The sequence below is a fragment of the Microtus oregoni genome, unplaced genomic scaffold (genome assembly GCF_018167655.1).
Source record: "Microtus oregoni isolate MIOR12 unplaced genomic scaffold, Mior012 000032F_ref0000030, whole genome shotgun sequence".
NCBI lineage: Eukaryota > Metazoa > Chordata > Mammalia > Rodentia > Cricetidae > Microtus > Microtus oregoni.
The window spans coordinates 24,678,825-24,702,010 of record NW_024543091.1 but is presented as its reverse complement, the minus strand read 5'-3'; the positions used below and the strand labels follow the sequence as shown (position 1 = coordinate 24,702,010).

General features: G+C 53.1%; 1 protein-coding gene across 1 annotated transcript in view; it reads right to left on the bottom strand.

Annotated features, from left to right (window-relative positions):
- The window catches only part of Coro2b (coronin 2B), a 112,882-nt gene extending 90,253 nt beyond the window's left edge, over positions 1–22,629 (bottom strand). The window contains exon 1 of the mRNA XM_041679562.1: positions 21,970–22,629. Coding sequence (XP_041535496.1) covers positions 21,970–21,984 — 15 coding nt within the window. The 5' untranslated portion in view covers positions 21,985–22,629. The remainder of the gene's footprint in view (positions 1–21,969) is intronic.
- Between the last annotated feature and the right edge of the window lie 557 nt (positions 22,630–23,186).

Sequence of the window (23,186 nt, the reverse complement as noted above, 5' to 3'; positions counted from 1 at the left end):
TTGCGAAGACAAACACAGCATTGTCCAAAGTGCTTCCTTTCTTTCCCCCTTGGGTTCTTTTCTCGGCTGCTTCTGTGGTGTGAAAGGGAAGGTGCCACCTGTCACCACTGGCTGTTAGTCAATGTCTCCTGAAGTTAGGGCTAAGGGCAGGTGGGATCTCTGTTCCTTTTCTGCTCTGATGTTGCCCCCATGCTGTGTTGACCCATCCCCCAAGCCTACACCTCACAGAATCTGAAATTCCTCAGCAGGACCTCAGAGTATTTTATTTGGCAAGGTGACAAACCATTTTGATAAGTGAAAAAAAAATGTTATCTCCCTGAGATACCAGAGAGACCCGGAAGTAACAGCTACTCAGGACTAGGAAGCAGACATAGGACTGGTATGTTCATCTGTTTTCCATTGCTATGATATAATACTTCAGGTTGGCAATTTTTATAAAGAAAGGAAGTTTGGAAGCCCACGGTCAGGGGATTTGTCTAACACTGGACTTTGGAGCACCTCAGGAGCTCCGCTCTAATGAAGGCAACCAATCCTGACTACTTCCCAAAGGTTCTTTCTGCCTTAAACAGCATTGCTAACTGCCTTTTAACCCCCTATTTTGGATATGGTTTTTTTGTGTGTGCACATTTGTGGTGTGTGTGTGTGTGTGTGTGCATATGTGGAGGCCAGAAGTTGACTCTTGGTATCTTCTATCACATCACCTCGTTTTTTTGAGTTGGAGTCTCTCATTGAACTGTGTGTATGGTGTGTGTGTGTGTGTGTGTGTGTGTGTGTGTGTGTGTGTGTGTATGTATGTGTGTGTATACATATACAGGAAAAACATGTCTTACTATGTAGTCTTGGCTGGGCTGAAACTATATACCTAGACTAGGCTGACCTCAAAGCCACAGAGATTTGCCTGTCTGCCTCCCAAGTGCTAGATTTAAAGGTGTGTGCTACCACTCCCAGCTTCTTGCAGATATTTTGATCTAACATCCTGAACTAGAACTGTGGAGCCCTCAATCTACTTGACCTGTCACTGAGACACCCCCCTCCCCCCGGGACATGGGGAGTCACCTTCCGCCCACCTCTAGATCCAGTCCACTGTCCCTTTGCATTTCAGCCTCAGTGTGCCTGTGATTCCTAAAGACATGGGTGTCCTCCTGACCCACGTAAACCCTATACCCCACCGTGTTCATGTAACATTTAGATTTAAACATTGTTTATGTTTGTGTGTATGCATGGTGTATGTGTGGGCACACACACCACAGCACACATACGGAGATCAGAGGACAGCAGGGTTGGTTCTCTCCTTTCACCTTCACATGGGGTGCAGATGTCTCATTCAGGTAGGCACGTGGCAGGCGCCTTTACCCCCTGAACCATCTCACCGGTCCCTACCATTGCTTCTGCTTAGCATGACCATTTCCCACACTGTCATAACAGCCTTTCAGGGTTATCAGTGTGTGTGTGTGTGTGTGTGTGTGTGTGTACGCATGCATGTGTGTGCACAGGCATGTGTGCATATATGTGTGCATGTGTCCGTGGAGGCCAGAGCTGCCATTCCTCAGACACTGTCCACTTTGTTTTTTTGAGATTGGGCCTCTCACTGACATGGACCTTGCCAAGTAGGCCAGGCTGGCCAAGGAGCCTCAGGGATCCTTCTGTTTCTTTTTCCCAGGCCTTTGACTACAAAGCACCATCATGTCTGGCTTGTGGGGGGGGGGGAAGAGGGGGTGGATGTGAGGATCAGAACTCAGGCCCTGGTGGTTGTATGGCATAAACTTTACCAGCCAAGCCGTCTCCTCAGCCCTTGGCATTGTAACTTTTAACAGCTGCAGAATGTTCCACGGATATATACTACTTAATGCACTCAGCCAGCCTCCTACTGTCAGGCCCTTTTTCGGCTTCCACTTTGGGGGCTGTATAAATAGGTCTGTGTTGAGCATTTTGATGCTCAGAGCCTTTCTCTGCATTGGATTACTTCCTTTGGACACATTCCCAGAAGTGGGATTACTAGGTCACAGGATGTGGACATTTTTATGGCTTGTGATACATGTTGCCAAATTGTGCTCCAAAGGCAGACACCTCTTTAGTTTGTGCGTCTTTGATAATGGTTTATACAGTTTTGGACCACGTTGCCCCAGAACCCAGAATGACACTGGGCAGCTGGGACTTTGGACTTATTCTTTCTTTTGAGAAACGTCTTTCAAGTTGCTTAGTAGTCTCCTGACTATCAAGATAATACATGCGTGGTAGAGAATGGTGGTCAGAGAGGCAGTAGCCAGACAGAACAAAAGCACTGTGGGCCTTCCTTTCTCTCCTTGGAGTCTCAGAAGGGGGGATTTCTGGTGTTGGAATGCTAGGCTGAAATTTGGGACTGAATTTACCAGGAAGTAAAAAGGTCGGTTTTAATCACAGCTTACACACAGGGAGGGCCTGATCCTGCCAGTGTCCCTGGGAAGGCCTGCACAGTCTAGCCACGTGGATTCCATATCTCCTTCCTTTAATAGTATGAAATCCCACTGAGGATTGGCAAGACTCCGGCAGGGATATCTTCTGAGCAGACATCTTTGCCTTCACCAGCATGATACAGACTCACTCAGACACAAGCTTGGTCCATTCACAATGGAGCGATGGTTTGGGCCTGGTCAGGCCATGAAGAGCCAGGCCTATTTCCTAACCTTAGAGGCTAGTGCTGAACAGAAATCACAAGACATTCTGAGCAATGCTGGGGGCTCTGCAGTGACAGCCTTGAGCAGACATAGGGTGAGAAGGGACGGCTCAGGACTGCAGAGCGTTCACTGGACACACTCTGTATTAGGCGCTTTGCACAAGTAAAACACACTGACTGCTCATAACACTTCTGCCTATATTCTCCCCACTTCTTGATATGGAAACAGGGGTTCAAAGCTTGTTCAGAACCTCAGGATTGGAACCCTACAACCTGGCTCTCACATCTTTCTCTTTTGAAAGACTTCTGCCGCTACCTGGAGCTGACTTTTTCTCTGTTTCTGCTCCTGCCCTGCTCTGTCTACTTCCCTTTCCTCCCAGCATTCCTCGTTGCGGTGTCTGGTGTCTGGCAGTTGCCTGGTCATCCCAGAAGCCTCACTCCCACACTGCCCTTGACTGTGACCTTGTTGACCACATTTATGTTTTCATTCCAGTGACTTACAAAAGACGATGTTTGGGGGGATACTGGAAGGATGGGGTTCGGGACAGGCGATCTGTGAGTCCCCACCACACATCAGCCCACTTTCCCACAGCCCTAAGGCCCGGGCAGTAGCATCTCCTTCAACACAGCCAGGGATGATGCAGGCTCAGAGCAGGTGGAGGGTGGATACTCAGGAGTGCTCAAGCCCTAGGGTGGTAGGGGTGTAGACCCACAGAAACCTTTGTTCTCCCCCACACCTGCATGCCACCTTGTTCCTCCTGATAGTGACACACACCCCAGGAATGCTACTGCCCCAAAGGGTAGCTGGGAGGTATCCAGTCCCTTTTAATTAAAAATCAGCCAGCCTGCATCCTCCCTACTCATTCCTCTCCCTCTCTTTCTAAAAACCCACGATCAGCAGGGCCATGAAAGGGAGGGGTGGGGCAGTGGAGAGATTGCTGGATCCGCATCTCTCTCTCCCGCCCTCCTCCCATACACCCTGCTGCAACCAGGCTGGGGAGCTCAAGGGCTATGGGCCCGAGAACCCTGCAAAATGGAGGTCATTGGGGCTCCCTTTAATGTCCCCTCCTTCTCCAGGGTTCTGATTTTAGGTCACCCTCTTCCTCTGGGGACTGTCATGACTGCCATGAGAGGCAGCAGTGTCTGTAGAGTCCCCAGGAACCGTATCAACAGTCACGCTCCAGGCTCAGGAGAAGGGGGACACTGACAAACCCTTTCACCAGCTGAACTAGCCCTCAGGGAGAGAGAAAGACCCATACTGGAGGAGCTGTCCCCCAATGGCAGAGAAATAGTGTGTCCTTTGTGAGGTGCAGGCCTGGAACTGGGCTACAAGAGGGCCCTGGGGCATGAGTTAGCCAAGGGTCATCCTAGAAGTAGGAGAGACAGTCACTCCAAGGGAGCTACCTGGCGGAGGTAGCCAAGAGTCAAGGAACAACACTCATGTTAGGAAACGAGCTGCAGAAAAAGTGGTACTTAAGCTCTTAGAGTTTGGAGTGTTGTGTGTGTATACATGCATATGGACACATGCATGCGCGTACATGCAAGCATGCATATGGGTATGCACATGTATACGTGTGGGGGTACATTACATATGTGCGCGGATATGTATGTGTATGCAAGCATACATATGTGCATGTGTGTTGTGTGTCTGTATATGCATGTGCATTTGTACTTTAGATGAAGGACTGTTTGTAGGTTGAAGAAATCTATGGCAGCAGCCATGGGATCAGCTAGAAGATTCTTCCTTCTGTGCGGTACAGGGACATACCGCCATGGGCCATTCGTGGTTTGTCTCAGTGTCCTCTCCCCAGCCCTGTGTTCCTTCTTATGGGGGTCTGTCTCGGAAGCAGAGACAGCAAAAGCAGTTCACACAAAGAGACAGGCAAGGGACCCCCAACCCCCCGCCAGTCTCCAAGGACCTAGTTCATTAGGACGCATCCTCTGTTGCCATGGAGACCTGGGGCCCCCCAGAGCCTCGCTAATAGTCTCTGAATTCACTCAGGCCTGGAGCACAATTAGACAAGATGGATTTTTGAGTTGTGGCATAATGAGACCCGGATGTCCGGAAGGCATATGGCAGTCTCCCAGGGGAGGGCTGAGCCTAAGAGTGTACTGTTGTCACGGGGTCACCAGGGCCTGCCTCTGTAGGACCGGAGAACTGAGCTGCCCCGGGGAACACTTCTCCCTCAGAATTGTTCCAGAGCAGCCCTGCCTCAGTCTGGGCAAGAGGAGAGTAAAGAATAAGGCCCCTATTTATCCTACATGCTTCCTTTCCTGGGTAGGTGCTGTATTCTGTACCCTTCAGAGCAGTGGTTCTCATGGTGACCCCTTTGGGGGAGCTGTCCAACCCTTTCACAGGAGGTGCATATAAGATATTTCATATAGCAGATATTTATATAACAATTCATAACAGTAGCAATGAAAATAACCTTAAGTCGAGAGTCATCACAGCGTGAGGCTTGTCCCGAAAGGTCGCAGCACAGGAAGGATGAGAACGGCTGTTCTAATTGGGCATCGCAGGGCCAGGCATAGAGCGAACGCAGCCTGAGCATCCCTTACCCCCTGCTGCAGGCCTCAGGGCTCAGGCTAGGACAGTAAAGGTGAGACACATTCTAATACAACTATCTCACCCTGGCAATGGCATGAGGCCAGAGTTCAGAGAAGAAGCAAGCAGAAGGCTCCTTTGGAGCAGGTCATAAAAGACGAGATTAGGCGGCATCTCCAGTAGAAAGGGAGCAGAGAACGGTCTGACTGAGTTTGAGGCCAGCAGGAACAGAAGTTAAGGGGTGGCATGACCAGAGACGGGAGATATCCAATGGCCAGGTGAGTGGTCTGTGGAGAAGGATGCTGGCGGCACATCCCTGCTCTTCTTCCCGCTCCTCTAATCCAGTCAGGCCCTCCCTGGTGGACCCATGACATGGCTACTTTAATTTCAGTCCCCCCCCCCCCCCAGCTTCCCTAGAAGGAAATCCTCCCTTCAGGTTCCAGAAACCCTCCTCGGAACATGCTTCCTTCTGCAAAAGCTCCTCTTGGGCCTCACTCATCTCCACACAGACCTGTTTGTTCCCTCAGGAGCACCCAACAATGAGCCCACAGAGAGGGGAGAAAGAGCAGAAATGTCAGCTCTTGTCAAATTGGAGGACTGGGTGGAGTGGGGGGCTGTGCTCCAGAACGGGAAATGTGCGAGTCACCAGGTGCCCACCTCTCCAGGGCACTAACTGGTTAGCTTCTGGAAGGTGGAACTTTCCAGAACTTGCCTCTGGACCGTGCAGAGGGGTAGGATGGTATGCCAAACCGGCAGACTTCCAGCCCTCACGCCTCCCACCTGACCAGCTTGCACCTGGTGTGGGGCCTACCACAATGGCTCTGAAACTGGCCAGCTGCCTCTGAGAGCCGTGGGACAGGCTGTGCTGACTGGGAATGGGGAGCAGGGATGGGGACAGAAGCATAGCTGGAGTTTTTCCTGAGCCGGCTTCTCTCTACCTGGCTTTTACCACAGTCACTCTGGTGACGCCGCTTAGCTCCATGGCAACAGGATGGTTTGTTTGTGAGGGCTTTTTCTTTTCTTTCCTTCGGAGATGGGAGGGAAGCAGCAATCTGGAGATGTTATTGGCTAAAGGAAAATGTCCTAAGACATGTGACAGAATCTGGAGCCATCTCTGTCTGACCTTGGCTATGTTACCTAGCCTCTCTGAGCCTCAGAGTGCCTCTTCACATGATAGGTCGTGTTTACAGGCTGTGGGCAGGGTGCTAGGAGACCCAGGTGGAGGGCTCCAAGCAGGCTGTGGCAGGGTGAAAAATGGGGAAACCTCTTGCTTCTCACTCCACCCACCCGCACTCCCAGTGCTCCTGACAGATTTAAATTGCACAGTATCTCCACCACCTGAGTCCCCAAACCAGGCCAGCCCAGAAAGCCTGTGCCCAGAGGCCTAGCAAGCAGCAAACTCTTCCTTCCTGTCTCATCTCCTTGACCGAGAAGTTTGTGACTTAATTGCTCTTTGCGTTACTCAATTTGAACCAACCAGAGCTCCAATTCCCCACAGGGAAGAAAGAGAGATAGAGAGCTGCTTCTGTCCAAAAATACTAATGAACAGAGGCTGGGAGACAAGAGAAGGCGACCTGAGGACATCTTGAACACAGCTGGCCCAGCAGGAACACATGGCCCAGTTTGAAGAATGCTCAGGACAGGAGAGGTGACAGGCGAAGCTACTGACTAGATCAATGGGCCGCAGGTCAGCAAGTCTGGGCAAGTGCTGCCAGGATTCCAAATGTTTGGGGATACCCTGGATGTCACCTGGCGGTGTTCTTAGTCCCACTGAGTCCCCAGCATTCATGTTATCTCCTGATTGCATCTCTTTCCACAGCTGCGGCCTGACTTGTACCCTCATGGCTCACCATGGCTGCTGGGTAAACATGGTGAGCTCCAGCCTCATCTCCCCCCCACCAGTCCTCCCACAGCTCTCAGTCAGTAGCCAGAGGAGAAAGCACTTCCTCCTCAGCCTCCTTTCTGACCCAGGCTTCTGGTATTACCCCCAGGGGCCATGTTACGTCCGTGGGGGGCAGGCAGGCCCTTCCCAGCCTTCCAGCTGGCCACTCTCAGTCAGAGAGTCTTCAGATTTCCCATGCTCCACCCTTCTCTTTCTTTCCTCCACTCTCACCAAGGCTGGCCCTTGCCTGGCCACGTTTTCCTTAATGTCATTTACTTCCAACGGATGGGATGTTATTTGTGCTCAGTACAGCCTCCCCGCCCTCCTGAGCCTGTCCTTGAGGGCAGGGACCTTTTCTGTTTTGATCACAGGGTAGATAGACGCGTCCCATTTTCTAGAACATCTGCTGGTCCAACACACCCTTAGTGAGGAATGCTGCCGGCTCCAAGCTTGATTGCGTCGTTTCCCTTTCTAGACAGACCTCCACTACCGCCCACCCAGCCACCTTCCATCTTCCTGGCCACCAGGGCTCCTCGGTGCCCCCCCCCCTCCCAGAGCCTGAGCAGGCCCCCTCTACGGGTCCCCTCAGTCCTCAGGGCTCCCACTTAGTGCTCGCTCACACATCTCCTCATGTCTGTTTGGCTGCTCACTTCCCAAACAGGAGTTCTGTTTCCTTAAAAGCTGGACGGGCCTGTGTCCTCTGAGGCAGAGCAAAGGCTGGCATACAGCAGGTGCTCCCTGGGTGCAGATTTGTGTGTAGCCTTGATTGCTCTGAGGAAGGCAGCTGTGATGAACTATCCCGGGTACACAAACCACCCCGGGATCAGGGGTGGCAGGCTCCACTCATGAGACTGAGCTTCAGCCCGGGAGTGTCCCAGAGACACCTGATGCAGCACCCCAGGGCAGACAGAGAGCTCTGGGCCCCTCTCGTGAGTGGCAGCCAAGTTGACTCTGTCACACCGCCTGGCCTGGAGCCCCAGGCTTTCCCCTCTGAAGACTAGCCCAGCCCACTGTCAGGAGGAATTGCTACCTTACTTCTTGGTTTCCGCAGCTCCCTGGGTGATGTAAACCGGACAACAGATCCCCTTCCTGGGAGGAAATCCTGCCAGCATTCTCAGGGACAAGGGATGTGGAAGCCTACCTAAAGAAGGAAGAGGCCCTTTGTCCCAGCCGCTGAGGCAGGGTAGTGCCTGTGTCAAGGGGGCACACCCTCTGCCCTGACCCCATAGGCTCACCTAAGCTCTGGGCTTCCTTCAGTCCTTTTATTGGCTTTAAACCTTGCATAATGGTACTTGGCACAGCACAATAAATCTTCCGTGTGCTTGGCCACACCGGAATCCTTCTGACCCTCCAAACGCTCATAAGGAGCAGAGAGAACTGAATTGGTAACTCCCTTCTTTCAAAATTGGAAACAAAGGCCCAGAGAGGTTAAGTAAATTGCCCATGGTCACTCAACATAGTAGAGGTAGAGTTCAGAATAGAAGGCAGGCTAAGATTCCAGTTACTGTTTGAAGTCACCAGGAAAGGCTTTCTGGAGCCTGGAAGGACGAGAGGATGCTCTGGCCTCTTCAGATTTCTCACTCCTTCCTCCAAAAGCTCAGCCTCTGCTTGGCTTAAAATCCAGACCAATCATACCATCGCTTGCCGAGACACCGGAAGCCGCCTTTCCCTGTGGCTTCTGCCCTGGAGGATATGTTCAATAAACATAGCTACTTTCTCATCTTCCTGTAAACATTCAGGCAGCACAAACAAACAGACCTGCTTTTGATCTACTGCAGCTAACTCAGAAACAGGGTGTCTCTCCCACGCAGGACTCCCCACCCCCAGCACTGCAGAGCCCCCAGGGTTTTGTGGGACTGGGGACGGCAGGAAACGGGCCCTTCCTGCTGAAGCTGCTCGTGGGGGTGTGATCCACAGTGAGCTGGAGTCCAGAGTTCAATCCCTGTCAGAAGCACCCCTCCCCACGGCCCGCCAGGAGGACAGAGTCTGCCATGTCTGCTGTTGTTGGGGACACTTCAGTCACTCCTGCAGGGATGCCAGATTCCCCCACAGAAAGGCACCACCCACAGGAGAACTATGCGAAGCTCAAACTCCCCAAGGGTGCCCTGCACCAGCTCCTTTTGTTTATTTATCCCAGCTTTTGACTTTTGTAGGGCATATTATTTTTGGATCTGGAATATTCAGAGGCTCCTGTTGCCAATGCAATTCGAGTTTTCAGATGGTTATTTCCTGTGCTCCCATCCAGCCCCACCCTGCATCCCAAGCTCAGGGCTGTCTGCTCCACACTCCCTGGAAGCCAGTATCCTTCTTCCATAGCTTCCCCCTCACTCAAACCAGTCCTTTCCATTCCAACAGACTTCTGGAAGAACGTGTGTGTGTGTGTGTGTGTGTGTGTGTGTGTGTGTGTGTGTTTTCTATGTCCGCTGACCTCTGCCACTGTCACCTCCAGCAAACCTTGCTTGATCACACAGCAGTGCCTTGTTCCTCTCCCCTTCTTGTTGCTCTCAGCCACCACCATCCGGGAACTTCTCCTATGGCATTCTCCTTCATCACATTGTCCCTAGAGAGCCATCTGCAGCTCCTGTGTCACCAGCTGTCTAAGGGCCACCGCTAGGCCTGGAAGGAATCTCTAGGAAGCACACTGCCACCCAGGTCACCTCCCTGAGATCCCTGAGATGCCAGGGGACAGGGAGGATCAATGACTGAACTGTTTGCAAAACTCTAAACAACTTTGAGCTGGTCACCGGAGGACCAAGAGAGAATCAAGCAACATCCGGGTGCAGGTCCACAAGGCAGCCCCAGAGGCAGGGGTCAGACCCAGCCAAGTAAGCACCAGCTAGGGCTGAAATCATGGCCAATGATGACAGGGAGTCACTGCTGGTCCTGCACTTCTAAGGTCCCAGTGCAGACCCCACACCTGCTCCCCCCATCCCAGATTTGGGTTCTCTGGAACACAAAGCAGTGTCCTAGAGAGGGTTGGTTTCTTCTGCCTATGCGTTCCCACATTTTCTATGTAACATGTATGTAGCATGCCCTAGCGCACAAACCCTACATGTGCAGAGTGATGGAGCAGTGGATATTGGTACACATGTACACTCATGTCGCCACTATCGAACCAGAAGATTCTGTGTATGACCTCACACTCCCGGGCACCATCGAAATTGGGTTAGACTCACATCAGAGAAGAGCCCTGTTGCTGAATGAAGGAGGCAGAGGAGCACAACCAGGCAAGGCCCTGGCTGGGAAGACTCCTTCCCCATGTGTCATAGGAACCAGGGTACCTACCATACACCAGTAAACCCAGCACTCAAGAGAAGAATACCTTTTCTCAGGCCCAGGGCAGTGGGTAACTGGACTTGAACTTCGCCTCTCTGCCTGAAGCCTCCTGCGGTCCCCCCAGAAAGAGGAAGGATGAGGTGTGTGAGGTGTGTGCATTAGAGGACACGCTCCGAAAGAGATGCAGCCTTCAGGGTCTGGCAGCTCGGGGAGGAGAGGAGGGTAAGCGAGGGCCACAGTGGGACACTGTGTGTCAAGTCACTCCTGAACCCAGCCTCACCAGATAATACTACTCGAGGACAGCTGACGAACAGAGTCTTGGCAGGAGGGACTGGCCCAGGGTCACACAGGGAGTGAGGGCAGGATTCAGCAGGAGCCCCTGTACCCCACACGGCCTTGTCATGGTGGCTCTGGCTATGTCTTCCTGGAAGGAGACGGGCTTTACCCAGCTTCCTCTGCATCTACCATCTTAAGGTCTAGGGTGGAGGACAGTGTCACGGAGTGGCCTGCTCAGAGCTATCCTCAGGAAAGGGGGCAGGTGCTGGGAGTGTCTGCTTATTCTCTGTCTCCGGGGCAACACAGGAAGAGGCATGCCTTCCAGAAGTGCAACCAGGGTCATGGTCTACTTCTGTAAGCCAGGGAGTCCAGAGTCGCATGGCTCGGGCTCCTCCTTGCCTCCCTGCTCATCCCCCCACCCAGTAGCTCCCAGTTCTGGTCTGACCCACAGTGAACTAAATTTGTCCCCCTCCGACACTGCTGCTCACACCTCCCATCTGGAATGTCTTCTGCCCCTCACCTGTCCTCACCTTGAGCATCCTTGAAGGTAGAGCCAGGCTTCCTCCTCCACACACTGTTCCACCTTTCCAGTCCACTCCTAAGAGCACCGTAGTTCTGATTAGATCTCTCTGTCTCTGTTCTCTATGACCTGACTGACACCCTCTTCCCCAGCACCCCTGCAGCCATGCGTTCTTCTGAGTGGCCTGGTCTCCCTACAGAGACACAGAGCTACGGTTCAACCCTGTAGGTATTCCCAGGGCAGCCTAGTTTGCAAATCTTTGCAAGTGTGTTCTAACTGACCCCAGGCCTCTCTGTGTTTGCCGGGGGTAGGAAGGTGACCAGGTCAGAGCTGGCTAGAGAAGCTGGCTGTGTTTTCTCCTCCTCTCCCCTCCTCTTCCATTCAGAACTGACTCAGTCATGGACACTGGCGCTCACCCTGCCTGGCTTTTCTCTCAAGGATCTCTGCTGACTTTTCAGTACTTCACGCCCCTGTTCTGAAGGCCAGGCCTAGAAAATGACAGTGGTTGAAAGGTTACCTTCCAAGGGATTTACAACATCTAAAGGCCCAAAGGCGTCCAGAGATGGAGCTCATTTGACAGAGTGCTTACCTGGCATGAACAAGGCTCTGGGTTTGATCCCCAGAAATGCATTTAAACAACAACAACAAAATAAAAGCACAGCATGGTGGCGCATACCTATAATCCCAGTGCTGGGAGGTGAAGGTAGGAGGGTTAGGATTTCAAGGTTATCCTGGGGATGTATAGTAGATTCAAGGCTAACTTGGGCTTCATGAAACCCTGTCTTAAATCAACAACAAAAACTAAAAGTCCCAAAGGGACTGAACTCTAAAGTTGGTCTAAGCTGGAGGCTGGAGAAGGCACATCCAGAAAAGAAGGGCCAGGGTACCATCCATTATCTACCATCCACAGCCAGTCCGTGGTCCTTAATGCTTCTGTAGATGCCTGAGGCTATGCAGCCAGCATCCCAAAGTTTTTCCTTCTACCCCTCCCTACTACATGAGCCAGGGTGTTCACAGTTTTATGCACCTTCCTGGAGATTCAGCTGCACCAACTGAAAACTGTGGATCAGTGCAGAGTTGTGGGGTGCATGAGGTAGTGGCCCCATAGTGCACAGCAGAGGGGCAGGCCTGGGGGACCATTTCTTCCCACTCTTTTATCGAAAACCAAGGCCCACACAGTCCCAGTTCCAGGCAGCTCCAGCAAGATGGTCCTCCCTGGCCCCACAGGGGTAGCTTTGTTCACTTTGTTCCTTCCCCTCCCCCATCTTCTCTTTCTCTCGCTCAAATCAGAGTTTCAGCCATAACTTGGCTGAGAATCTCCTCAGGCTGGTGATAGGGGCTGGCCAGAGGGAAGCTCTTAGCAACCCAGGCTCCCAACCCAGGGCCTCAATGATAAAAGGAGGGAGAGCTGGCCAGAGCCCAGTGCACCAGGAAGAGGCTTCCAACAGGGACAGCAGAGGCCACAGTGACAGCCTGGCATGTAGAGCTGGCAGCTACCAGGCCTCCATAATTCCAGGCTGTTGGTAGAGAAGAGCTCCTCCTAGCTCTGCCACAACCAGAACCAGGCCTCACGACAGAGCACTCTTGACTAGTCCCCTGGGGAACCAAGCCTCTCCACTCAGGGGGCCCCCTCCAATTCAGGCCGAGTTCTCTAAGTCTCAAGATTCTGGAACTTTCCACACTCAATCAGTCCTTGAACTGTTAGCATCAGGCAAACACAAGAAGCCGAGAAACTCCTGCTTAACTGAAGCTGCTTAACTGAATCGGAGGACAGGGACCCTCATCCCCAGAGCTATATTCTCCCTAGGTCCCCTCAAGCAAAGCTTCTGGGTGGTGAGGGTGGGTAACATCCCTATCTGCCTTCAGTGTCCCTCTGGCTCCTAAAGACCTTGGCTCTCCAGGCATGAAAGTTGAGCCCCGGCAGCAGCAGTTGGTCAGTGTCTTGGGTTTCCTCCAGTCTTGTTCCAGGGACATCACACACCCTTGCTAAAGCACATGGCCCTTGGTAGATGCTGTGAGAGATGCCGAGAGGGACAAGCCTGAGACCTCAGCAGGCTCACAGTCAAGACAGAGAGCCAGAGCGAATGCTCAGAAGTCAGCATGCTGCTGGGGGTGTAGTCCAGTGTGTAGGGTACTTGCCTAGCATTCACGAAGACTTGGTTTCAGCTCCTAGCACTGTGTAAACCGGGTATGGGAGTGGATGCTGGTAATCCTAACAGTTCAAGAGGCAGAGGCAGAATCAAGAGTTCAAAGTCATCCCTAGCTATGCAGTGAGTTTGAGGTTAACCCTGAAATCATGTCTTAAAAAATTAAAGAAAGAAAGAAAAGAAAAGGGGAAATTAGCAGCACACACCACATGTGGGGCTCTACCTTCTGCCTGGGATATTGAACTCCAAGCATCTTAGACCTCCAAGGGCTGAGAAATTCACATGCTCCAGGATTCTGAAAGAAAGGGCTAGCTCAGGCCCCAAAGTAATCTCAACCCATAATAACTTGGGTTTGTTCCCAGAGACCATTATAACAGGAAAGAAGACACAGGATCTTTGGAAGACGACAATAAAGTCCTCAGATCTGCAGAAATCCCCTTCTCCACAAGCCCGACTTTCACCGGGGAGTTCATAAAAGGGACTTTTATGTGGTCAGCAGAGCAACACAAGAGGAAGACTCAGGAGCGAGGTCCTTCTGTCCCCTTTCTTCCCTGTAGCTTTCTCATGTCCCGGCAATCCCAGCAGCTTCTGGATTCCAACTCAGGTCCTCACGCTTATGCAAACACTCCACTGACCGAGCCATCTCTTCACAGACACATAACACAGTTGTCTCACAGGCATTCTGCATGCCCCAAGCATATTGAAGCAGCACAAATCGACCAAACAGGGAGAAAGAACAACAGCTTCTCGTCTGCACGGAGCAGGAACAGGGACTGTTTGGAAGAGCTTCCTTTCCGCCCACAGATTATGAATCAGTTCTGGTCAGGACTGCAGTAGGGGAGCAGAGAGTTAGCTGCGGTGTGAGATTGCTTAGCTCTGCAGACTGTGAGATACTGGCATGCGGGGAGGGGGCACAAAAAAACCCAACACACGATAGATCATCTCCTATGACATCTGCAGAGCATGTAACTTACATGTTACAGAGAGAGGATACTCAAAGAGAAAGGCACTTAGAGATGGAGGACCTAGCCCAACACCTCACAGAAGCAAAGACAAGACCTGGGTCTTCTGTCTCACGCCCTCTTCTCTCGCCATGCTCTGGGCTTGGCGCCGCCTTGCCTGACAGTAGTGATACTAAATGCCCTGGAGTCGGGCTGAGCCAAGGACTTGCTGTGTGTCCTTAGCTATCTCTCTCTCTTCACTGGTGTCAGTTTCTGCAACTATAGGAAGAAGATTAATAATAGCACAGACCTCAAAAGTTTCCATAAGGACTAATAAACTAAGAATGAAAACTGATTTCAGGTAGTGCTGGGACTGGAACCCAGGCCCTGCCACTGTTGGGCAAGTGCTCCATCAGTGAGCTATACTCTTGGTCCCTCTTAAAATACTTTTAGTGTGGGCGAGGGTGACACCTCAGTCTTGCAAACATGAAGTCTTGGGTTGGATCCCAGTGTGGTGGCACACTGTTTTAATTTAATCCCTCTGCTAGGGAGGTAGAGATGGAAGGGTCACTGGGCCTTGCTGGCCAGCTAGATGTGAATCAGTGAGCTCCAGGCCAGTCCACCATGTGCATGTTCTGTCTGTCTGTCTGTCTGTCTGTCTGTCTCTGTCTCTTTCTCTGTCTCTCTTTCACACACACACACACATGCACATGTGCACACACTAGACATATCCTAGGCACTTTGGGAGTGTTAGTTACCTCTCTTACTGTTGCTGCGTCTGTGAGTCACTTGAAAATTAGAATCTAAACCCAGAGAAAATCTGAGAGCTGTTTCCTAACACAGTAGCACTCATGAGCAAATGGAAGGGACAGACAGGACCATTCCTAACGCTCCAACATTTCTGTGGGGTCCACAGGTTCAGGGAGCTTGATCCTATGACCATGGGCTTCCCGGGAGTTAACTCTGAACCTGAGGTCTCTTGGAACCTTCCTCAGTGGGAATTTTCTTTTGCCCTTGTCTCTGTGTGGCCAGAGCCTCCCTGGGTGTGAGCCCTCGTCCTCACAGGTCCTAGTGAGGTTAAGCCTGTGGCGTGTGTGCTATGTCTAGCTCCTACCTGCTTGATACTCCAGCTGTGGGGATGCTCAGCTGCAGAGCAGTGGCCTTCGAACAGCTGCAGACATTTCCCTATAGGTCCACTTGAAAGTCGAAGGCCCAATCTGGATAATAAGAAAAGCTGAACGACCACAAACTGTCATGACTGAGCTCCCTGGAGATGGAAGGCAGGGAGTTCTCTGCCAAAGCCAACTCTCCTTTTTCCAGAGCTCATCTGGAAACAGATGATCTCACTTTGCAGCCTGAGGCCAGTGTGACCACTGCCCTCCTTGGAGTCCAAGAAGGCTCTAGGGACAGAGCCAGTGTGACTGACCATGCCATGGTCCACATGCCCTGGTCAGGCTGGGGCCACTCTCCCAGTGTCGACTCTTGGGCGGGGGAGGGAAGGAAGCCACGGCTAGGAGGCCCACATCTTGGCCGTCCTCCACTCTGCCTGACTGCAGACCACTTTGAGGGCTGGATTTGTCATCTGGAAAGCGGGGAGAAGCAGAGCATCCTGCTGCACGTCTTCCTAGATGAAACGATCTGATCCCCGTATTTCACACTCCTCCCTGCAGTGCACGCGCAAAGTCACCAGCAATATTAGAGTCCGGATCCAGACATCTGCCCATCCTGACCCTTGCGCCTCTCGCCCAGCCCTAGATGACCCCCGTTTCACCTGCTACCTTCTTTTCATTATTAACACAGTTCATGCCACTTCCTGACCCCTCCTAGAGGGTGCGGGGCAGAATGGAGGCTGCTCCAGGGCCCCCCGAAGCTGCTGATTTCATAGCCTCTGGGATGGTAGTTAACTTTCTTCCTTCCTGCTGTACTAACGCTCACTGCCAGCCATGTGGTAAGTACTTCACAAGGACAGGCTTCCTCAGGTTAGCAATAATCGTTCCTGTCACCAGTCTCAACTACTAGTGGGGAAGCATTTTCCGGGAGCTAAGGTAGCTTGCCCAGGAACGCAGAACAAGTAAAGGAGAGAGACCATCTCTCTGACCTCAGAGCCTGCATTCTTCTCCATGCCACCGGCATCCCTCATCAGCAGAAACCATCTGGAAGGGCAGGCCACCTCTGGATGGGACTCAGGCCTGAACCAAAGTCTTCAGTCTCAGTGTCAAGGGAAGGGAGATGAATGTGCAGATGACACTGGCTGTTATGACCCGGCAGGCAGCAGAGTCCAAGTAGCCTCGAGTCAGAAACCATGTGCTGACAAGATGCCCTCTGTCCTTAGAACAGACAGTACACTCACCTCCTAGCTCCACACGGTCTATACGTTCACATGTGCCCAGGCCACACACTTGGTACCACCGGGATGATGGTTAATGTTGAAGGATGGTAACTATCAAGATGAGACTGGAAAGGCTGAGCTTGCAAGCCAGATCTGGGCTTGCGGCTGCCTCTGACCCACATCAGCTCTGCGACTAGGGTGTGGTGACCTCTCCACCCTCAAGGCTCTGTTTACTCATCCTTAAACCTAGGCGACTCTCCAGTGCAGAAGGCCTAAGGATTCAGGGCTGTAGCTCATGCAAACACTCTGTAAACTGAGTCCCCAGCAAACCCCACAGCTTCCTTAATTAATTAGAATGAAGGACCAGGCCAGAAACTGATTACCAAGTCCCTCCAGGGGCCTCTTCAGGGGTGAGAGAAAGAGGGAAGGGCTAGTGGCAGCTCCCCCTCCCCCACTCTTTCGTGCCCCTGAGCAGCTGGTGCCACTCCAGATCCACAAAAGGAGGCTCATTCTAAACAGCTCCTTCTCATGTGGCAGCCACTGGCTTTGCATCTGTCCTGTCCTGGCAAGGCCTGCCTACCCTGTGCCAGCTGCTCCCAGCTGCCCTGGCTCCAGGCTGTTCTGAAGCTGGGGCCTGGGTCCCCAGAGGCCACCTAGTAAGCTCAGGGCAGTCAGTATAGCTATTCTCAGAAGGGGGAAGGAGCAGTGCTGGGCACACGGGAGCCTGCCCATTCCCTCATCTTCTGGACAGCACAGCAAGCTCTGTGGGCCAGGCAGATGCAAATCCGTCACTAGCTGCCCTGGTGCCAGGAGCCGAGACTCTACTGGCAGAGGTGGCTGCAGCGGTGCTGGCTGGGGCTGTGTCTGCTCCAGTTTGCTGGACTGCCCAAGAGCAGTGGAAAAACTCACTCCATCCCTGAGACTCCAGTCTGATGCTGCCAGGCCAGGGGCCCTGCCAGCAGCCATGCTCCTAACTGGCAAAGCTCAGGTCTGCACTGATTTCACAGCCCTTCCCTAACGTCTCCGTCTCTAAGAGTGACCACAGGTGCCAGGGGTGAAGTCTCCCATTCAAGAACACAGGGCCTCTGGACCTAGTATGAACAAAGAATCTAACAGCTTTTCTAGAGAATGTATTTTACCACCCTGAGGCAGAGAGGGGAAGGCAGAAGAAAGGAAGGAAGGAAGGAAGGAAGGAAGGAAGGAAGGAAAGAAGGAAGGAGCCTGCATTTATTGAGTGCTTACAGCATGAAGGCAGGATTGACTGCTCCTGACTGCTACCCACGCAGGCTCCAGATCTAACTTGAGACTCTGTTCCATCCCTTCTTCCAACTCTGTTCTTCTGAGGGTAGGGGCTGTGGCTGGTGTTTTCTGTGTCCCTGGTAACTAGCCATGGCCTGGTCGGTCCAGGCAGGTATTCTGAGCCTGAGGGCTGAGTGCATGCTAAATGGTTGAGCCACACACCTTCCTGCACCAAAGTACCAGATACCTGGAAGCAGGACAGGAGGCAAGAGAAGGCAGGAGGGCCTGTGGGATGGAGAGCTGGTTCCTCTCTGGCACTTCAGGGCCATTGGACTGGGTTTGTGACCTGCAGCTCACACCCCATTCCCAGTTAGAAGTAGGCAGAAGAGAGGACGTAGGGATGGGCTGTTGGGACCCAGGCCATCCTGACGGTGAGACTCCATCACTACCTTAGCACACATGCGTGCATGCACTCCCACACACTGGAGGAAGAGGAGGTGGTCCAGCAGAGAGAGATCCAGATCCCAGCAGCGCAAACATGGAATGCTGAGTGTGGAGGGTGACTAGAATCCAGCTCAACACTTCCATTCAGGCTGCCTGCGGTCCCCTTTGCAGAGTAACTCCACAAGGAGAGAGGCCATTCAGGATCTGAAAGGCCAGCTTTCAGCCCTCTAGCCCTGGGCTGCCCATGGCCGGAGCAGGTCATGACCTGTGCTCCCAGGATCTCGGATCCCTCATTTTTCAAGGAAAGCGTAGGATGTTTGACGTCTCTAACTTTTTGTTCTCCTCTGGTGATTCCACAGATGTCCAGGAGGCATCTGATGTTTGCCAAACACTGTTTCCTGGGCAGGGCCATGCCATCCTCGGCCCCTTCATTTTCAGTGGCAGCCAGGGGCTCCTGTAAACAGGCTGAGGCTACGATAAGGCAGGAGGGAAAAGGCTGGCCCACAAAGAAGGGCACGGATGTGGTGACAATCCTAACCCTTTTCCTGGAATCACCGTTCAGATAGGAGGTGGATGCCGTAGAGGGGCACCTCTGCTTACACGCTCACCTCTAGGTCCTGCTCATGGACAGCTGGTTCCTGCCACATGGGGTACATTGTGATCTCCAAGTTAGTCTCAGAGCCCCAAAACACTATACTCACAAGCCTCTAACTCCACACTGCATATAGGAAAATAGACAAGACCAGCCGGTGGAAGAAACCCTTCATAGACCTACAAACCCACCTCCACTCTTATCTCAGTCAAGAGCCAGGTAAGGGATCAGGCCAGAGGAACTGATCAGTGAGATGCCTACGTGCAGTGCACAGACTTTTCTTCCAGCCCAGGAACTTATACTTTGCACACAGTCCCGCTTTCTATGCTCTGATCTTCCATCTTACAGCAGTGCAGATGTTGCAAGGTAGGGGAGCAATACCGGCACAGCACATGTGAAGGACTGGATCGAGATCAAACACTGGGAAGGGCAGGCATGAAAACCTGAACGTGACTGTGGTCTGGAGCTCCTGTCACCAGGAAACAGCCTCTGAGCTGTCCCCCAAGGGCTTGGTTTTTTTGAGGCACAAGCAGAGGCGGGGCCTTGACCAGGTGTTTACAGGCTGGGAAGCTGCACCTGGTCCTTCCCTCTACTACACTTCTTCTTTGCCCCCCTCCCAATCCATAAAGAAATTAGTGTAGTTTGCTAAAACACACTCAGTAGAGCTGAACATCATAACAAAGATGTTCTAACATGCCACCAGCCTAGAAGGTCACAGCATGGCTGTGTCACTATTGGCACAGGTGTCAATTAGGGCAGGTATCCCTCCACAGCTCCCCAGGCTTTTGATACAGTGGCTCCCCACAAGGAAGGGGCTTGGAAACATCAAAAAGACGGAGTGGTAAGTGGGAAACTGAGGCTCAGCTCCAGTTAGGAAGTGCCACTGACAGTCTAGCGACTTACTGCCTGCTTTTGTCCTCTCTACTTGCCATGTCCTTCTGAGAGCTCAGAACCTGTGACCTCCACCAAGCACTAGCCCAGAGGACTCTGCCAGGGATATGGAGGGACACTGTGACTCTTTACCTGGATCAGGATAACCAGGGATCACCTCTAGTCACTCTCTCCCTACAGTGATCCCGTCTCCCACATTCTCTGCTGGATTCCCCTTTTCAGTCTGTGAGTAACTGGACCACCCCCAGATGACAGAATCCCAAGTGCTCCTTTCCAGCATAGAGGATGTGGCTCACTGGAACCAGCTCTTGCTAGAGGCCTGAGGAAAGAACTGATCCAAGGTTATATTGCCAGTGAGTGGTCAACCTAGAACTAGAGGCTATGCCTTCTAACTCTCGGGCAGTGTTCAGCAGGCCTCCCTGCGCTGTGTAGGGCTGGGACAGAGAGAAGACAGGGTTAAAGTGGGGATTTTATTTAATCCTCTGATCTGGCTTAAACCAAAGCCACACTGGTTTGAGCAGGAGACAAGAGAGACACAGAAGGACTTGCTGGGGGCTGGGCAGGGAGGTGTCAAGTGTTAGAAAATAATCCTTAGGCACCTAAAGGCAAGATCTGACAGTGGGCTAAGAGGTCCCCACGTTATCTTCCTGTTCCATTCCTGCCCAGGGTGCAGGCACCCAGACAGTGACCCTCTGCCATGAAAGTCTCATAGTCCCAGGAGGTTCAATAGTTCAGAGCAATAGGAAGCTCTCCAACTTGGGGACTCAGACAGACTTGAGGGTAAATCCCAACCCTGCCATATATTTGCCCTGTGACCTTAGGTGAGCCACCTCACCTCTCTGAGCCTCTGCTTCTTCCTCGGTTAAGTAGTTTTAGACACAGGGGAGTAAAGTTATCTGAACTATGTACATAGACAGGAGAGGCTGCCGAGTCAATCCTCGGTGCTATAGTTACCAGCCCAGCGCTTATGCCCCCACCCAGGCCCGTGTATTACTCTTCAGCCCCCACCTGCCTGCCACTTTGGCATGCACAACCTCAATAACAAGCCCTCGGCCTTACGGCAATTGTATTAATTTTAAAATGTCAAGCATCCTACCACTTGATACAGAAGCTTGACAGAGGCACCCCCAGTCCTTAGATTCACGTTCTCATAATGCTCCCAAGTCCCAGCACTGAGGGGTTGACTAGGTCTGACATAGGGTCCAAGCAGGGGTGAGCGTGTCACTAGGGCATGTGGCTTCTTAGAAGGATCTAGAATGGACACCCCACGTCTGACCCTGACCACAGCAGGCGACCGGTCTTGCTTGGCTTCCTCCTTTCCAGCTGGCCTGAGGTGTATGGATGGTTAAGTGCACGGCTAAAGCCAAGGGCAAGCCCACCGCCAAGATGTGAGGTCTGAACTGGGACAGAGCCTGGGAAGAGTACAGTTCATTGTCTTCACTAGTTTGTCCATCACCACCAAGGCCCATCTTATCACTCTCGGGTCGCACAAGAGGAAACCGAAGCCCAGAGAAGGCCTAACCCTCTCTGTAGAGATGAGGTCAAGTCTGTCTTAGCCTCTGGGCTCATCCCACTGACCCAACCGGCTTTCCTCTTAACTCTGTCCTTCCTATGACAAGGAAGACATTCCACAAAGTTCTTTAACAAACCCTGTTTCCCGTGACGAGCTCTAGAACTTCCTTCAAAGGGCAGGCCGGATGCCTACCTTCTCTTCCCTGATACACTCCTGCCCTCCCGCCCAGATGCAGCAGAACGTTCCCTATCCGTGGCAGCTACCCAGGGATCTTGCAGCGCCTCCACGGGGTAGCTTTGGAGTGGGGCACGGGCTCCTGGGGTACACAGCAGATGAGGGCAGGTGGGGTGCAGCTCCCCTTGCGAGCCTGGCCAGCCTATCCCTACATCATCAGCATGTGGGCCCTCAGTCCTCACGCGTGACACTGAGGGACAGACATCCAGTGCGCCCGCCAGCCCGAAGCAGTTCTCCAGGGGTTAAAACTGCAGCATCTTCCACAAGGGTTAAAAATGCAGTCCCTGGGCGCGCAGGGATGTGGTCCACACGGCCCAGGGCATCGACGAAGGAGCATCCCCTCCCAGCATCCTGCAGTTCCCCCAGGGGCTGAGCGACTCCTGGGAGCCAGAGCGTGCGCGGGATCCCTTCCTGCGCCCCTCAGCCCGGGCCACGGGGGCTGCAGCGTCCGCGGGTCCCCAGCACGGCGATGATCTGCACTGCTTACCTTTGTGACAGTCATGCAGAAAGCGGGCGGCGGGGCCGGGCGCGGGCGGTGGCGGGCGGCTGGGCCGAGCTGGGGACCGCGCGCACAGGAGGCCGCTGGCTGATGTCAGCCGCGGCCGAGCATCTATAATAGATGAGGCCGCCGCGCCGCAGGAAGGCGAGGCAGGAAGAAAGGCGGGCGGCGGGCCGCGCGGGGGGCGGGGAGGACCGACCGGGGACTCGCTACAAAGAGAAGGCGGAGGCAGAGGCGGGAGTGCAGTCCGGACGCCTGGCGGTCCCCAGCTCCGCGCGTCCAGGCGCGGCCCCCTCGGACTCCTGGCACCTGCAGCCTGGTGGGCGTGGGCGGCAACCCGGCCCTCTGTGCCGCGTTGGCTCCGGACGCTGGGTGAAGTCACACGCTGGACGGGCGAGGCGCAGGGCCGAGAAGCCTTCCCAGGTCGGGTCGCCCCCTGGAGGTTCCGAAAGTCCACCCGCTGCAACACCAGTTCAGAGTTGCTAGGAGGGTTGGTGGAAGCACTCCTTTGGATTTAAGTCCTCAGAGATGAGCTCGCCCCAAGGCCAACGTGGTCCACGTTACATAGGAAGAGACAGGACCTGAGTGGAAAGTGACTTGGTCAGGGGCGTAGGGCCAGTCTGGTCCACCAGACTCGCCTGCGGCTCTCCACTTGGTGGCAAGCTTCTTAGAAGCCCCCTTTGCAGACCCTGTGTTCTACAGTTAGGGACACCCAGGGAGCCCTCTATAGGAGGGACAGGGCCGACCCTCCTCAGAAGTGTCCACAGCACTGTTTGGGGAGACGACAGGTGCCGCTGTGCTGCGCGAATCCGGGCCAGGTCACCTGCACACTTCAGGCGCTGCAGGAATTTGAAGTACAATTGCCTGAATATGGCCACGCAACTAGGTAGGCAGAACCGGTTTAAACAGATAAGAACAGGGAGGAGGAAGCAAGTTTTTGGGGCACTTCTCTCGGGGTTCTGAAGTGTGCCACCTGCTCCCAGAGTTTTTTCTCTTCACCGGAACAGCCAGACTCAGGCCACATGTGAGCCACCACCTGCCCTGGAGGTACAGGATCAGGGAAGTGGGATGCTTGCCCCAGCCCCCAGCTGTGCTTCTAGACTAGTACTATAGTTACATAGTGACCAACATCAGGGAAGGGTTTTGCCATAGATCCTGAGTTGTTTTTATTTACATGCTTTTGGTTTTTTTGTTTTGTTGGCTTT